This window comes from Gymnoscopelus microlampas (genome assembly GCF_963454915.1).
Source record: "Gymnoscopelus microlampas genome assembly, chromosome: 21".
In the NCBI taxonomy this organism is placed as follows: Eukaryota; Metazoa; Chordata; class Actinopteri; order Myctophiformes; family Myctophidae; genus Gymnoscopelus; species Gymnoscopelus microlampas.
In genome coordinates, this window is record NC_139958.1 from 21,503,019 (window position 1) to 21,521,342 (window position 18,324).

General features: G+C 40.5%; 1 protein-coding gene across 1 annotated transcript in view; it reads left to right on the forward strand.

Annotated features, from left to right (window-relative positions):
• The window catches only part of ric1 (RIC1 homolog, RAB6A GEF complex partner 1), a 48,372-nt gene that overhangs the window by 17,549 nt on the left and 12,499 nt on the right, over nucleotides 1–18,324 (forward strand). The window contains exons 3-16 of the mRNA XM_084046552.1: nucleotides 7,402–7,481; nucleotides 9,012–9,119; nucleotides 11,308–11,453; nucleotides 12,141–12,277; nucleotides 12,501–12,592; nucleotides 13,456–13,544; nucleotides 14,217–14,361; nucleotides 14,796–14,844; nucleotides 15,433–15,615; nucleotides 15,992–16,201; nucleotides 16,533–16,571; nucleotides 16,899–17,009; nucleotides 17,421–17,510; nucleotides 17,881–18,041. Of these exons, the coding sequence (XP_083902678.1) occupies nucleotides 7,402–7,481; nucleotides 9,012–9,119; nucleotides 11,308–11,453; nucleotides 12,141–12,277; nucleotides 12,501–12,592; nucleotides 13,456–13,544; nucleotides 14,217–14,361; nucleotides 14,796–14,844; nucleotides 15,433–15,615; nucleotides 15,992–16,201; nucleotides 16,533–16,571; nucleotides 16,899–17,009; nucleotides 17,421–17,510; nucleotides 17,881–18,041 (1,640 nt within the window). The remainder of the gene's footprint in view (nucleotides 1–7,401; nucleotides 7,482–9,011; nucleotides 9,120–11,307; nucleotides 11,454–12,140; nucleotides 12,278–12,500; nucleotides 12,593–13,455; nucleotides 13,545–14,216; nucleotides 14,362–14,795; nucleotides 14,845–15,432; nucleotides 15,616–15,991; nucleotides 16,202–16,532; nucleotides 16,572–16,898; nucleotides 17,010–17,420; nucleotides 17,511–17,880; nucleotides 18,042–18,324) is intronic.

Consider the following 18,324-nt stretch of genomic DNA (forward strand, 5'->3'; position numbering starts at 1 on the left):
ACACTACATGTTTAGAGCAGTGGTGCTGACATATTCTGCTGCTGTTTGCAGAATCTGTCTTGATAGATTACTGTGGTATAAACCATTTTCAGTGATGTAACCTGTTTTGTAGTGAAAATGATGCAATTGCAAAATCACTGAATACTGGCAGACTGTTTCTCAGAAAATATTTAACACTAGAGCACATCCTCAAGTCACTCAGCATTTTTATGCAGAGAAAGGATACAAATACTCACACAGAATAGTATAAATTGTATTAAGGCTATGTGGCCTAATAGTTAACCTAAACCCAGTTCCCACTCGCCTGAAATTATTTACTGGTATATTTAATTTTGGTGTCCTGTAGAAGCGGGCGGCGATTTTGAATGCTGGTATATTTCTTACTGTCCCTATCACGTCACCCTACATCGTCAGAATGCCTGCATTGTTGTCCCGTCCTGTGAGTGTGAATGAAAAGCGTCACTTTACCGTGAAGCTTAACAGTGATGGTACCGTGATGGTGCTTACTTTACTTCTATGAACAAACTGTTGTTCTATCAAAAAATGCTTAATAAAAACACTGTTGGCGTAAGCGATTTGCTGGAAAAAGCTCTTGTATGCTTACTAGTGGAGAGAGAGAAACTGTTCAATGAACAAAATGCTTGGTAAGAGTAATATTGGCATAACTAAGAGAAACTGAAAGATGAAAAATATATTTGCATGGAGTGTCCAACTACGATGCGAGTAAGTAGTATTAATGGCGTAACTTATTTCAGTTTACATAGTGTGCATTGGGAGTGAGCAAGAGTATGAGAGAACCAACCAGACTAGAGTTAATGGTTGCCAACCGACAGTTCTTTCTACAGTACATACAGTATTTCCTTCACTTAAAGCTATCAATATACTGTGCATGGAAGTCTGCATATTACACACATTTATTTGAACATCCTTTTTCATGTTTTGCATACAATCATGCACCTTGCATGATAGTGACAGTTACCGTATTACAATTCTCATTCACAAATGTTTTATCCTTTGACAGAAGTAGTCAAATGAAATGGGATTGTTCTAATCTATAGACTGTGTGTCTAGCTTAAATGTGTGGTCTTGCTGAGTGATGTATTTAGTTATGAGGTTAGGTTAAATTCTGTGTTCTCAGTGCCTTGATTTCTTCTTGTTTAGAGCCCTTGTTTAGAATGACTAGATAGGGATTGACCCATCTGTTACCCCATCCCTGTAATTAACCCAGGAACAATGTACTCGCATGTGATATTGAGGGATAGCAGACAAGACGACTTCAATCTAATAATTTTTAAGTCTGAATTACCAGACAAAGGTGGGCTTTCCTATAGGTGATTACTGTCACCTCTGCATGCTATTGTATCGTTTGTCTCTGTGCTATTATAGTGCCTAGCATTGCCTCCAAAGTGGCTTTAACTCATCTATCACACACGTGTACATTTTACGTGTACACGACAACAAGCTGTCATGTCCGTCCGTGTAACATTCTCATGCCATGCAGTTAACCTTTACAGAGAACTATTGTGGCGTCCTGTTTGTGCCACTAAACTTGTTTAAACCTGCAAAATGCAGAGGCTTAAATCGTCCTTTACCTTGTGTGTATACCTTTCTGCTGACTCTGTTGTCCTTGCAAAAATCTACTTCCCTCATACTCCATGCAAGCCTGAACAAGAGAGTCAGTCAACCTTTACATATGTCTCCCTCCTTTGATGTTCCCTTAGGTAGGCCAAAGCCAGCATGTAGCCTAAATATTATAGAAAACCTGACTCAGACGGGAAGGGTGGGTTACACTCTACAAGAAGAGTAGAGTTCCTCTCTTGAATCCCTGAAGAATAAGGGATTGTTCTTGTGTACCAGTTATCGCCAATCAATCATTTGAATGAAAAAGTGGTGCGTATCGCTATCCTGTGAAGTGTTGGAGACTGGGTCCACTTTTCTTCTCTTATCTTCCTGTCTGTGTCATCCCCTATGTCTGAACTCATCTGACAAGGCAGTGTAAAGTTAAATTAATCATAGTCTCACGAGCAGGTCTATGAATGCTTTCATGTAGTGGAGCTGTCAAGACACAGATGAAAGAGAACGAGCTTTTGAGAGGGGGCCGCTTAGGACAACTGAAGTTCACTCTAGGTTACCAAATTGGCTTACACACACCCACGCGCGCACACACACACACACACACACACACACACACACACACACACACACACACACACACACACACACACACACACACACACACACACACACACACACACACACACACACACACACACACACACACACACACACACACACACACACACACACACACACACACACATCCCTCCATAGACATCTTTGAAGGTACAGTAGCTGGCATTTCACACTCTCATTTCCTCTCTGTCCCCTCCCAGCCTCTCTGCTGGAAATGAAACCTTATTTAGCATTCAGCGAAAAAGTGTTGTGTGGTAAGTCGCTCAGCGGTTGTCAAAAGTCATGTACCAAAAAACAAACAAAGCATGAATCAGGCTTGAGCCCATGTGTAGAAGGATGTGGTTGGGTTTTGTGAGAAGACCCTGCATTGACACGGTCGAAGATCTGGCTTAGACAATAGGATCTCTTTTGAAGTGTCTTTAGTGAAGAAAGCTGTTTCTTACTACTTTTGGATGTTGTAGACGTCTTTGATTGTTTTGATCTCATTGGCATGGTTCTGAGCTTCAGAACATATTCCACTAGTGGCTTTTCTAACTGTAGGATTCTTAACCACTTAAACCCTATACTTAGTTGACTGGAGTCCCCCTGGGCTCTATACGAGGCCCCCCTCCTGTTTTAGCTCTACAGTAATTATCTTTGCCGAAAATAGCCGATCTACAAGCTCACACGTGACATGTTGTGAGCTTGTAGATCCTCTATTTTGGTCAAATGTTTGCCCCAGAATAGGGAAGCTAAGGTTCAAGTGTCTTTCCAAATGGTCATCCAAATTCATGTTACATCTAAAAGCCATGAAAAACACGCAGGTTATAATACATCCATATCCTTATATAGCACTTTCCTTGGTGCTCAAAGTCGCTTTGGCGATACAACGGATACGAATTACCACCGCCCGGCGGAATTGTATATCCTGAACATCCAAGGCGGTGGTGAAGTGACCAGGGCATGCTTCTGCTATGGGCCAGACTTCAGGTTTAGATCAGTGAAGTGAGTGCGAGAAGCACTAGGCCAGTCTAGTCTAGCCTCACAGCCCCCGCCAATTCACACAATAACAGGAAGGGCATACATACCATGGTTCTCTCCCTCAGCTGCATCTCAAAAATAGCTTCTCCATTCCCACAGAGCAGGAAAAGAAAGACCAAGACCAAGTACCAGAAACAGAACCTTTGCATCACAACAGAGATTGTTGAACAATGGCCTAGTCAAAGTATTAGCTATGTCTTAACATGTGTTTCCATGCTTTGGTTTTTAGGGACCAGCAGGCAAGTGTTTTTTTTCTTGCGTCACCTCTGCTTCAGAACATCTGACAGTATGCCTACACCCGCAGTACTTAGCAGGTCACACAATGGACCATTGATATGCATCCAGCCAGGGTCATTCCTATGTTAATTCACACTGTTGACCCTCAGCAGCTTTTGTAAGCTTTGGTAAGAGGTGTTGAATGAATTATTTTTGATCGATACGCGAGGTAGACACACTCTCACAGGTACACACGTGCACATCCATGCATGTACGTGTGCGTGCTCCTGCTAATAGACTGGTGGGACGCCGTGGTACAGCGTGCAATGAGCACTGCACCACTGAGTAAATCACTTGGTTTACTGTTAAAATTATTATTGATTGTGTCCATTTTAGTTGTCTTTTTGATTGTGTCATTGTATAGGTTATATCGAAGGTGACATGATTTTGTTATTTACATATTATGTTCAAATAAACTAAGTCTTGAGCACTTGAGTGCGTTTAATAGCATTTCCCAGGTCATTATAAAGGATTTCCAATCAAATTGGAAGTCTGTAGCACCTAGACTCTGGAATGCCCTTCCTCGTGGCCTGAGAGCTGCAGCGTCTGTGGATATTTTTAAGAATCAGCTAAAAACACTACTGTTTCAACATGCTTTTGGGTAATGTCATTGAGCTTCTCCTCCAATGGTGATATATGTCTGCTGTATTGTTTTTCTCTGAGATGCATTGTGTTTTTGTTTCTGTTCATAATCATTGAATGTTTTTTGCTGTTTTTATTTCTGCTGTATGTAAAGCACTTTGTGAGTCCTCTCTGTGAAAAGTGCTATACAAATAAAATGTACTTACTTACTTACTTACAAATTGTAAATGTGCAGATTAGAAATTCTGAATACCTGTGTGACACTGTACAGATGTGTGTTAATGTGTAGCTGTAGTGTTTGCCATACTTTATTTTTTCTTTCCTGTTGGCACAAGACAGTCTTATTTATATCACCCTGAAGAAGACTTTGTTGTCAGAACGTTTGTTTATGCTTCAACATGTTCAACACATTGCATCGAGGCTACGAGTGCGACTGTTTTATCTTTTATATATTAGACAACAGCCATTTTTATTCTATCAGTTCACATATCCTGAAACCTGAGATGGTTTCAGGCTGTAAACAATAACATGTCTGCACTTGCAACAACCAGGTTTGAAACATGGGTTTCCTGCATGGGAAAGCAAGCATCTACCACTCACCAAAGGGAATTGTCCAGACTCCAGAGGATAAGGTGTAGCCAAATCAAATTTGTTTGATCAGAAAAGCAGTAGCCTAAAGACTTTAAATAGCACAAAGAGTACACAGATGAAGTTATGGTCAGCTTCCCCTGGTTTCTTATCAACACCCTGGCACCACTATCAAATGCTTTTCATGAATTAATCATGACAAGCTTGATATTTTGTACATCTAATTTTAATGTAGGCTGTATATAATTTGTTATATCAGTGGGATCAAAATATAACGCAGCTTGAGCTAGTAGCAACCTACATTGATTCATCAGACCCAGTAGTGCATATCCAGCCTCTTCTCTCTGTGTAATCTACTGTGTCTAATGCCCATGGACTACTGCCAGTGGGCTGAAAACACAGACAAGCAGTTAGTGACAAGAACAGGGTTTGATTTGGTGGTAATCCCATTATGTTTTAGGCTATATCACTGCAATGCAGGCAAATGGTAAAGTGATAAACAATTCCTGTCCTGTAAGTTTAGTCAGAACATAGTTTTGTGACACTTTTGGAAACCATTACTAACTGCCTGTAGATTTGCTGTCTAGATTGGTTTATTGAACTTTCCACGAAACATTGGGGAGCTATTGCCATGCCAATTCCTTTTAGTGTCTTTTAACAGCCCCATATAGCTTGCTATGACGGAACACAAGAGTTTGAGATTTTGACAATTTTGTCTTGTTTAGCATTGTCACTTCTAGTTGTCATGTAAATTACAAATACATGGATTTTGCAACGTAGCTAGCAAATAAAAAATAATTGTATATTGTATTGAGATTATAAGAGTAACCAGCTACAGAGCACAGAATGGGAACTATTTATTACCTAGCCTGCTGCTGGTCAGGAACATGCTTCTGTGTTAAATCCGGCTAATTATTACCCAGACTATCACAGGGATGAAAGACATCTATCCTCTGTGTAATCATTCTTCTTTAGAAAGTGAATGTAAAGAGAGAGAGAGCAATGCAGAGTTAGAGCCTACACACAATACACACAACTAGATAGTCATGTCCTTAAGCAGTTTAGTCACTTCAACAGTAAAGCGTGTGTGTTTTTACAAGCTGCTTGTAGCCACCTGCAGATTTGAATATTTTCTCACATCATATGGGATAATTGGAAATGGCCATAATAGAAATAATGGAAAGAAAACATGCAAACGTAATAAAATGGAATAAAAATAAAACCAAAAAACAAATTCATAGATAAAGTGTTTGTTTCCATTACTTAAAGAATAGCAACTTCTGACTTAAAATGTGCTGAAATAAAATGATATTTACCAGCTTGAATGTTATTACTGTATATATATGAACTTGGCTCGAAAAACACGCTAAACACAGCATTGACCTTTTCTGGTTGTGGCCATAACTCTTTGTTCAACACAGGGTGTGTAGAGCTCCAAGGCTGTTGATGAGTTTAACAGACCTGTTTGCCTCTCTGTTCTCTCGGGCAGTGGCTGCTCTCTTCTAGCCAAGCTGCATGTTGCTCCAAACACTGTGCCAGCCCAGCTACGTTCAATGACTCACATTGGCTCCATTTTCTCTCTGGTTTGGGTTTCATCAGTGCTGTGATGCTCTGCTGGCCTGCCACCAAAGGTGCTGCCATCAGACTAGAAATGTCAAGGTTTACTCTAGGCCACTGGTTATCGGCCAAACGTTTCCATACAATGGGGCCAAGCAGGACTCAAAGTCAGAGAAGGACCATAGTTTATGCATCTGACTTCATGGTTCTTGTTGGATCTATATATATATATGTGTGTGTGAAAAGGCTTTTTCTAACAGTTTGCACTGCTGCGATTGTGAAACTGCTGCTTTGCTGTTGATAGTGGAGACTAGATCGAGTGTTTTCTCATGTTTCATCCCGCAGGCTCAAGTTCAGCAGTCTCTTTGACAGTGCTCTCTCTGTGTGTGTGTGTGTGTGTGTGTGTGTGTGTGTCGGGGGTTGGTTGTCACATTATATCAATTATATGGAACATTTTAATTCAACAGTTGGCAATCTGGAATGATGCAACTTTTGGGGGTGGATGGTGTCTCGCGTCACCAATATAACTTGTTTCATCACCCTATAATTTTAAGGATTCTAGTAATGTTTTGCCATCATTGGCAAGTGGCTGATCAGTACACTGATCCGTAGGGTACACGTTACTGATCCCCAGAAAAATCAAGATGTCTCTATTCAAACACCTTTTGAACCATCCTGGCATCTGTACCTGCAGGTTTCACTTTACCTTGTCAGGTATCCTATAATACTTACATAATGCATTAGGTCTAGCTATTCGCCTTAGTTATGCTTCATCATATGAGTATGTGGCTCACCAAAAATAACTGAATAAGGGGTATTGTCCACAAAGCGTTTTTTTGAGGCACAATCGTTTGCGGCACGAATGAGGCAAACGGTCTGTCGCCTCGGTATCTTCGCTCCAATTTGCTTCCCTAGCCCCCCAACCAATGCCGACCAGCGCGACCAAAGTGGAGCGATTCAAGCGGCTAGAGAGATATTTTATCTTTTGGTGGGACACACCGTAACTGCTCCCCACGCAATGTATTGGAGCCCACTGCTCCTAATAGTTAGGATGGGTAAATGCAGAGGACATATGTGCAAATGTACAGTGACAAAAATACCCCTAAGGAGAGCTGGACTACATTATTAATTATTTTTATGTTTTTTTGTATTTATATGCTGATGATCCTGTTTCTCCTTTTACAGGCGGCTAAAGGCTACATCCTCCTGTTTGATGTGCTGGGAGGGGGTGAGGACAAGTATCTCTATGAGCCTGTCTACCCAAAGTGAGTTGCTTTCCGTCTCTCTCTTTCACTCACACACACTGTGGTGGAAAAAGTAAAAAAAAATGTATTACTTAAGTAAAAGTATCAATCCTGCAATGTAGAAATACTCCGTTACAAATGAAAGTCCGGAATTCTAAATTTACTAGAGTAAAAGTACAAAAGCATTGGTATCAAAATGTACTTAATGTATGTTTTGTTGTAATAATCAAAATCAACAAAGTTCAAATTGAACAAATTGAGCGAGTACGGCTGCGCGATATGGAAGAAAATGGGGGAACATTTTAAATAAGGTTTATGTCTGAAGCAGTCAATGACTGATTTAAAAAAGAGCTTGTTTAATAATCCTTTATTTTCCTCAGGTCAGTCACACAATGGAAGACATTTCTGCAGTTGCATGTAGTAGACTGAAACATAACTAAACTAGTTAGCAATGTTAATTTGAAGCTACACTTTGCTGCAGACTACAAGTGCTGCAGACTACAAGAATATATGAATTGAGATTATTTTGTGATAGATGCATGACCTATAAAAATAACAAATATCGAGAGCAATAACAAAGCTCTTTAAGCCTTAGCTGTGCAGTATTCACAGCTGAAGAATGTAGATGTAGGCATCCCACCGTCTTTATCAAATACGATCTTATCCTGACCTGTATAATGTAGTCTGATCAGTATCTTAGTTTGACCTAGCTTAACCTACCCATATCTAGCTCCCTACGTGCTGCATGTCTGGACATGGCCTCCTGTTGTAGAACAAAAGCATTTTATTTTCCAGTGCTCCAAACCATGTGTTCTCACTCCAATAACATAACTACCATAACAGTAGAGCAAGACCACAAGTCTGAACTCGTCGGGTAGTGGTACACTCTCACTATTCTTATTTGGGAAAGGATCACTGATGGATACATGCACACAACTGTAGCCACTAGCTAAATACATTTCAGTGCTTTCCTGTCTTACATATTTAAAGACGGGGTGCCGTGATTTTCAGTGACCCCCCCCCCCTAAAACATAATCATCAGGTTATATGGTTACACTAGGATGAAGATTTTTTTCAAAAAAGTGTACAGAAAGTGTTAAAATTATGTTTTTATGTGGACACGCCTCCAGTTCATTAAGTATACCTGGTTCTCACCTTAGCACCTCCTCCACCGCCTTAGCACCACCCACCTGTCCTAGTCCCTCCTCCTCCTCATGCCCACACCTGTTGTGTTATGATAATGAGGGGGAGGGTATATTTTACTGTGTCATTAAAGTGCTGTTTTTCTATTGGCACGTTTGACCCTCAAGGTTTCAGCCTCCAGAAAGAAACTCAAAATATTCAGAGAAGACATAAAACACCATAAAAACACCACCAGGGCTTAATGAAGTAATATCAACCTCATAGACACATGAAAAACAAAAAAAGTGCAAAACCATGGCACCACCTCTTTAACAAACCGTGTGTGTGTGTGTGTGTGTGTGTGTGTGTGCATTTGTGTGTGTGTGTGTGTGTGTGTGTGCGCGCGCACGTGCGCATGTGTTTGTACAGAGGGAGTCCTCGTGTGAAGGTGACCCCAGGCTACAAGGAAGAGCAGTGTGCTCCAGCACTCTCTTTAGAGATGAAGAAACCTGTGGATCTGGAGGCTCCCATTACCAGGTACTGTAAATCCCCCATCTTTGTTTCTCCGTCTGTCTGCTTTTCTCAAAGGTAGATAAACAGATTACCTCACACTTGCATTCATATTCACAAAAATAGAACAAATTTACATGTGTGCATGCATATTCCGGACACGCAGAATATACTTTACCAATACCAATTTCATTTTTTTCTTTGCAGAAGCATTTCTGTAAACTGAAACCTGCCCTTGTAGTTAACCTTCACTCACTGTGGACAACTGGACATTCTTTAAGTGAATTTCCTTCCCATAATTTGAGGTTCTGCAAATTACACACTCGTGTTTAGAATCAGAAACAACACAACTCAAGAAAAAAACAATTATGCTTCTTAGAAGGTTATGGATTTGTATGCCTCTGTCGTCGACCACCGAACCTATTCTTCTAACATAAGATTTAGCAGAAACGGCCATTTGGATTCAGAGATGAACTGATCAGAATTTGGTGGTCTACGGTCAAGGTCGCTGTGACCTCACAAAACTATAACTCAAGAATGTATCGGCTAAGTATGACATAGGACAGGACATAGGATAGGACATTATATATACAAAAGTCAACTTCACTGTGACACCTAGATGTAAAAAATAATGCAATACAAATTAAATGCAATATAGTTATTTGAGTTTCCGTTTATATTTATCTAAAATGCCTTCCCTAATCTCACCATTCAGGCTAAATGTGACAGGAGAATTTATATGCCTTCCCTAATCTCACCATTCAGGCTAAATGTGACAGGATAATTTATGCTTCATAGATGGGCATGTCTGCATCAACCCAAGAGTAATGGCTTGACTAGTGGACTAATTCCATCATAGTTATAGATTTATAGAATAAAATGGAGGAGAACAGAGAGATCGAGTTCTACAGAGGCAGTGTTCAAAGGCAAACTAGTGAAGATGGTTTGGGAAGTTGAGTGAAGTTGAGCGTTAATTTGGACTTAGATTTGTCTAGTCATTTAAAAAGAGCAACAGGAAGAAAGTGTTTATTCTTGTGCTTCAGATTTACTAAAACATTTTTGTGAACAGTAGAGAAGTGAAGAAAAACAATAAATTGTGTGACAATCTAAATTATAATACTTCACCACTCCATTATTCTAATTTGTATAGGATTCTGTCTTCACTTTGTTCCCATAATTACGTCCTCTTTGATTGAAGCTGTTTGCTTCCCTATTAGCAACCTGACATTTTCCTAGAATCTTCTTTGATTTGCTGAATGACTCACTCAGTTATGTCACCGATGTATAGGGATTTTTTAACCACTTTAAACCTGGCATCCCTATTTTGGGGGATGTCTTCAAACTTTTCAAATTGATGCGAATTGATTTAGCACTTTTTGACACAATATCGGTTAAAAGGTTGGTAATAGGTGGACTAGGACACACTATGATAACAGCTATCACCCCTAGGACTGATATGGCTTATCACCCTCACTGACAGTTAATCACCTTCCTCACCCAAAAACAGTTAGTGACTGGGCTCTCCATGACAATCAAAGAGCCTTCTACATCCTTCATCCATCTAATTGTCTTCCTCCTCTCCTCTTTATACTATCTTTGGTCCCAGAGCCCCAATGCTCCTCTCTCTGTTGGAGACAATGCACTGCTTTGTGGTTCCTGGACAGACAGACAGACACTCGGAAACACACACACACACACACACACACACACACACACACACACACACACACACACACACACACACACACACACACACACACACACACACACACACACACACACACACACACACACACACACACACAGCCAGTGTTGTTTGCTCTCGTGTGTATGTGAAAACAGCTACATGGCCTCATTACAGATGGCCAGAAAAACCCTCAGGCTTCACACTATAGACACAACACAACGATGACTAGTTCTCTGTTTCCAACACCCTACTGTTGTACTCATGCCCCCCCCCCCCACATACACACACCTGCATCCCCTTTTCCTTTGTCTTAACCACTTACTCCCCATTTTATACTTTGTGGTACGATGGTGTCACACTGCGAAAATAGCTGATCTACAAGAGCACAAAATGCGGTGCGACGCAAAGCGTTGAGAGCATTTTGTGGATTTTTTTTATTTTATGTTTGCCTATAATTAAATGGCCAAAATAGGATTGCCAGGTTCAAAGTAGTTCATCTTCTCACTTTCCTCTCCTCTTCAACTCCAGCCTGCAGTCACTCCAGGAGGACTTGCTGGTGTGTACAGCGGATGGTTATCTCCATGTGCTGCACTGGGACGGTCTAGGCAGCAATGGGCGCAAGGCCATCAGCCTCACTACCATCCCCTTCTCATTGGACCTGCAGTCTGCAAGAGGTTAGCACAAACATAATGCAGATACAACCCCCCACATCCCAAAAACTGTTGGCTCTTCATCACAAATAGAATACATTCAACTTCAACTTGGTCACATCACAAGTTTACACTACATGTGTAAAAGAGTGGGTGAAATAGTTTTTCCCCCCTACAAGATCCCAATGTTTTGCAGTAAATGTCAAATATACATGAATTGCATGGTCAAAATAGAAATCAAATGAGGGAGAATACGCTTCTTGTGCAAGTAGAGACGACATTTATAAGCATAATTATACCTGTGTAAATGGCTGCAGATATAGAATCACTTTCTATTGTGCAGGGGAGAGAAATCATTTAGCAGCAGATATCAAACATGTAAGTGTATACACAAGTGATAGTGCCAGTGCAGCAGCAGGGGGGTGTAATCATAGTCATATATACATAAAGTGATAATGCCTGTTTGATGGCCTGTGTTGCCAAGTCTGACGTGCTGACAGAGCACAGCTCTTGTTCGACAGTCTGATGGTTGACAGCCTGTCAGGTGGACAATTCACATGTGAAACGTTGATGAAGGCCAACAGGCCGAAACGCGTCCATCATTTAATGCTGCTGCGGCTTATTAAAGACTTTTAAACTTCAACCGTGAGTACGGATGTTTCCTTTATTGACACATCGGTTCATTTGAATCTGTGTATGTGTGTTTTGTAGGTGGTCCATCCATAGACCTGGAGGGAGTATATATCAGATGTATGGAGTATTGTGTGACCCTGGATGGCTTCGCGGTGGTCCTGAGTGACGGGCGCCTTGGCTTCGTCACACCACTCAGTAACACCATAACGGCAGATGTAAGGATGCACACACACTTAACCGCTGATGTGAGCTAGCACACACACAGAAACACACAGACATCATTACAAATGTGTTTACACATACACCAACATGACTCAGGCAGTTGGTAAAAAAGCGCTTTTAGCTGTCCAGATGGCAAGTCATGCAAATATTTGTTATTTAGGCATTAAATAACAAAGTATGTAGTGGTTAAATATATTTGTGTGTATGTGTGTCCAGCCGCTACAGGGAGTGTGGGCAGCAGATGTGACCGATGGCACTTGTGTGGCTGTCAACAACAAATATAGGCTAATGGCGTTTGGCTGTGCCAGGTATGTGTGTGTACATTACTGTATATGTGGGTTTTTGTGCTTTCGAGTGCATCTTTACAAACTGTCTTACCATGCCTGTGCATGTGTGAGATCCTGTTGTTGCCTGTGGTTGCCATAGCTACCGTGACTGTGTGTATGTCACATTGATTGGGCAATCTGCCAGCATGGCAAGATTTTATCGTCCTCCGTCACCCTTTGGCTCCCTCAAACTCGTAATTTCTTTCTTCTTTTCACTTTCTTTATCTGCCTTTCTGAACCACTGTGACAGAGTTGCAGTTTGCCCCAAAGTTATCTAATGGAACATTCCTGTATAATTGATAAGAAAAGAGATAGAGTATGTCCTGACTCCTGTAGTCCATCGTACATAATCTCTCATGTATGTTACATAATATAATAATAATAATATAACAATAATAATATATGAAACTTATATAGATACGCAAAGACACTACAAATCGAAAAGTATAACAAGGCCAACATAGTGCATGTGGCATGATTTATTTCTTTAGCTCGGAATTTGTGCTTAATTTCATGTAGGTTTGTATAGATACCAACATATAAATACAGTGAAATCTGCTGTACACATGTACTGTAGTTGCCAACCTATCACACTGCAGCGCCAAGAGAAACACATCTTTGAGGTGCTGTAGAAACAAATTAATTGGCTCTAATTTTATTAATTCATGCACAGGCTCAATTCTGATCTTTTATGCATGTTATTCTGAGCTATATTCTACCCTGTCGAGGTCCCCCCTGGAGTATGATGTATGATGTACAGTATGCACAAAATATCCAGCGTGTGAATATGGCCCATTGAAAGTTATGATTGCATGTATGCTTGATCTGTCTTTCTGTCCTCCCAGTGGCTCGGTGCTAGTGTACATGATAGACACAACCACAGGATCAATGCAGCTCTCCCACAAACTGGAGCTAACTCCAAAACACTACCCAGGTATGTCCATCTTTCAACTACATTTTTCCCTTTCTCTCTCTCTCTCCCTCTCTCCCTCCCTCTCCCCCCCTCTCTCTCTCCCCCCGCCTATCTATATACAATTAAAATCTAGGCCTACTGTTCTAGAATAAATAAATGTGTAAACGGAACAAATTCGCAATGCAATTTTGCAATCAAATATACTATGTTGAAAACTATCTTTTAAAAAACGCTTTTGCTGTAAAAAAAACAAAAACTAAACAAAAACATATATACATGAGTACAATTTAAAAGAAAATGGCAGCAATCTCTCTCTCTCTCCTTGACATTTAATTCATTGCCTCCCTTTCTGTGTCCTCTCACAAGTGGCAGTATGGTGGTGTTTTTCTGAGATTTATTTCTGTCTTTCATAGTAATCATCAGTTTGCCAATGTTTTGAGTTTACACCACAGCGCTCCCTTGTGGTCATAGTTGACTTAGGCCTGGTCCTGTAGAAGATGGTCATTTCCAATTCCTTTTTCATTTTCATGGAACTTTCAAAATACCTGTGTAAATGGTTTGAAAATGTTTGCCTGTAAATGACATGCCCAAAATAGGGATGCCAGGTTGAAAGTTGTTAAAAGTGTTAAAGACTAAATGTCAAGGCGAACTTAATGAACCTAATGAACCTCTACTGTGAACTCTCTCATTCAGACATCTATAACAAGACAGGCCCAGTGAAGCTGATCTGCTGGTCTCCTGACTACAGTGTTGCCATGGTGACATGGGAGTGTGGTGGTCTGTCATTGTGGAGCGTCTTTGGAGCTCACCTCATCTGCACCCTGGGAGAGGACTTTGCGTGGGTGGAAACACACACACACACACACTAGGGCTGGGCAATTAACCAAAATATATCGAAACCAATATTTGAACCAGTAACCGATTTGTATTGTGTAATCTTTTTTTAAATTTGTATCGACTTTTATCATTTCTTTTAGATTTTTTTTATAATTGACAAAATCAATTAGTCTGATTAAACACTTAACCCTGTATTATACTTTGTTGTAAAAATAAATAAATAGCCTATCTACAAGCTCACAACGCTGTAGATCGGCTATTGTCACTATTTTCTTTTATTCTAGGAAAACTCATCGCCCAGCCATAACACAAACGCACACATCACTGTAAAATAAAAGTAAACATTAAATCACACACCAGCTTTGTACACATTTCTGTTAACTTCTCTTTTGTTTTTCTATTTCCTGTCTTTCTGCTTTTCTTTCTTTCCTTCAGCTATCGTTCAGATGGGACCAAGAAGGAGCCCCTTAAAATCAGCTCTATGGTGAATGGATTCATTCAGATTATTATACAGTTTAGCATTATTACCTATTCTGAGGGGGTAGTAGGGGTACTTTTGCCAAAAATTGCATATCTATAAGCTCACAACTGCTATTTTTGGGGAAGAGATTTGATGTAGACGGAAAAATGCAGTACAAGTACAGAGCCAACTAAGGTCCGGTTAATGAAGTCGAGAGGGTTTTAAGAATGGTCTGCATTCACAGGTTGCTCATATTCACGTTTCTATTTCTCCATGGGGGGCAATAAAAACATCTATTTGCATGACTACGTGGCTATTATAAGTCCAGTCCAAAATCCAGTCACGGACCCATTTTTATCGGTTGTGAGGAAATATAAATATCCCTTTTTTTTTCGTTTACTACAAACACTTTTTCAGAAATCAAAAACCCCAAAACCATAACTTTTGAAAATAGCAGATGTACAAGCTCACAATGCGTTATCGTGGTGTGATGCGATGCGTTGTGAGCTTGTAGATCGGCTATTTGTTAAAAACACTATAGTATAATATATTGTTATTCTATTGTTGTCATTGGCCCTGTGTGTCTAAACTGACACATGTCTTCCTTTCCAGAGCTGGGGTGCAGAGGGTTATCATCTGTGGGTGGTTCCCAGTAAGCAGGAGAGGAAAAGCCAGGAGGAACCAGAGGAGGGTGAGGAGGTAGAGATGGTTACACCTCCTCCTCGCTCCTCACTGCAGACTGGCATACTGCAGTTTCACTTCATCAAGAGTGCCCTAACGGTTAACCCCTGCACAGTGAGTCATACTTACTGTACATATGTGAAATGTACACGCACACATGCCTATCTACAGTGTACACACTCATACATAGAGTACATACATACATACTTGGGAGGCGCATGTTCTCCTTAATCGATCATCAACCAGATTAATGACCAGTTAATCGATTATTTTATATAAAGAAAAGAGCAGCTTATGATTAGGGCAACATGATATATGACATTTAAGCATTATCAGTATCTGCAATGAACATGCTTGCAATAATAACTACAAAATGACGTGTGCAGACTGTAAAAACAAATGTGATGAACTTTGTAGTGCACACTGTGCACAACAAAATCTAAAACAGGACTTAAGTGGTTATTCTCTTCCGTCTTTCTCTGCTTTACAGAGTAACCAGGAGCAGGTGTTGCTTCATGGGGAGGACCGTCTCTACCTGACGTGTGGTGACCCCACACAAGCTCACAGCACGTCTGACACACACAACCCCCACCCCCACCCTCGGGACAGCAGTCCACTGCACCACCCCCCCAGCCCAAACTCCTCTCTCTCTCAGGGACTCAGCACTTTATTGGGGCACAAGCATTGGCACGTGGTCCAGGTAAAGACATAGACTAATGGGTATATTTTCATACAAAACTAGGTGCATAAGTAAGATATTGTGAATGCTAATGTGTTTGCTGATTTAAAAATCTACAAATGCACTGTCTGGGTGGTGCATAATGTGAAGTTCCTGCCTGTGTGTGTGTGTGTTATTGAAAAATAACATGCATGCTGAATAAACCTTCCCTGAAAAAGACTAATGTCAATAGCCAGCAGTATCCTACAAGTACCTGGATATGGATGTGTATACATACTGTATACACAGGAAATGGGAATGGACTATGACATATTTCTTTGTGAGTTATTTTTGTTTGTTTTTTTCCTTCTAGATTCACAGCACATACCTAGAGAGCAACTGGCCTATACGGGTAAATATGGAAATAAACCTTATTCACTTTTAACTTCATGGAATATATTGATGATCATATGGTTGTTGTTGTTGTATTTTCCTTCTTCTGAAGTGAGTGTATGTGTGTAGATCAGTTGTGTCAGCAATATTTGTAATTAATACAAATATTCTAACCTGTTTTGGAGTCTGTTATGAGTCGTCATAATATGAGTCTTAGTATGAGTACAAAATGAAATCATACGCACTTTCTTGCCTCTTTCTTTCCCTTTTATTTCTCATTGGTATGTTTGTGCGTACATGTGTGTGTGTGTGTGTGTGTGTGTGTGTGTGTGTCTTGTCTTTCCAGTTTGCAGCCATAGATACAGTAGGTCAGTGCGTGGCGGTAGCAGGAAGACGGGGCTTTGCACACTACTCCTTATACACCAGGAAATGGAAACTCTTTGGAAACATCACTCAGGTACACAGTGCTGTTGAATAGAATCCACATTGTCTATTATATTCCCAGTTCATTGAGTTCAAATGGCAATCTTGTCACCCATATCGTCGCTGTTGGGCGGAAAGCATTGGAACCTGTGTTCCAATGGATCCACTGTAGTTATTATTGATTGGTTAAATATTTATATAAAACCTACCGACAGACTTTCATTTTCAAAATAGCATATTTAGCAGATCTACAGTGCAAGCTCACAATGCATTGCTTGTGATGTGAGTTTGTAGATCATGTATTTTCGCTACTTTTGCATGACACTCTTGTACGATGATGGGCATACATTTACGAAAAACAAAAACATTTAAATATGCGGATACAAGATTTCTGCCCGACAGCAACGATATATGTGTGTTTATGTGCTTGCATTTATGTATACAGGAGCAAAACATGACAGTGACGGGAGGACTGGCTTGGTGGAATGACTTTGTTGTGGTGGCCTGTTACAATTTCATCGATCAGCAAGAAGAAGTAAGAGCATGAAATATTAAGCCTTAGTTACACATGGTTGCACTTCCCGTCTCACTCCGAAATCAGCCGATCTACAAGCTCACAATGTGCTGCTGCACGACACGTTGTAAGCTTATAGATTATCTATTTTTGTTGCGAGGCGCTGGCATACACCGAAGTATAAGCACACATGCCATTTATCTAGATTTAACCAACGGAAACAGAAACATTTTGAGAACTTTGCTGACCTTTAATGACATGCCCAAAATAGGGACACTAGTTTGAAAGTGGTTACTTTATTGTTTTTGTTATTCAACTTTCAACAACGGTTGATGTTTTTTTCCCTCTATCTTCCCCTCTTTGTTGTCCTCCTGTTCCACCCTCTCTCTAGCTGCGGTTGTACCTACGGTCATCCAACCTGGACAACGCCTTTGCCTTGGTCACTAAGCTCCAATCAGACACACTGCTGCTCAATGTCTTCAGAGACATGGTCATCCTTTTCAGAGCCGACTGCTCAATCTGTCTTTACAGTATTGAGAGGAGGCATGACAGGTGGGGCTGCATGTACACATGTTGTCTTGTATTGTTCTTTTCACAGAACAGTGTGTTGACAGTATATCTCCTGGTCCCTAATTATTCTACAACTTTTACTGCATGCCTTAAAAATGTTGTAAGGGATGTGATTTGGTTAACATAAGTGGTCGATAGCTCTATATTCTGTTAGCAATTATTTCAGGGTCCTCCCCATGCTTCATACCTCTTCAGGTCAGGATACCATTTGTATCCAATCAGGAGAAAAAACAGGATACAGGATAAACAAGTGAAATTTCTCCTG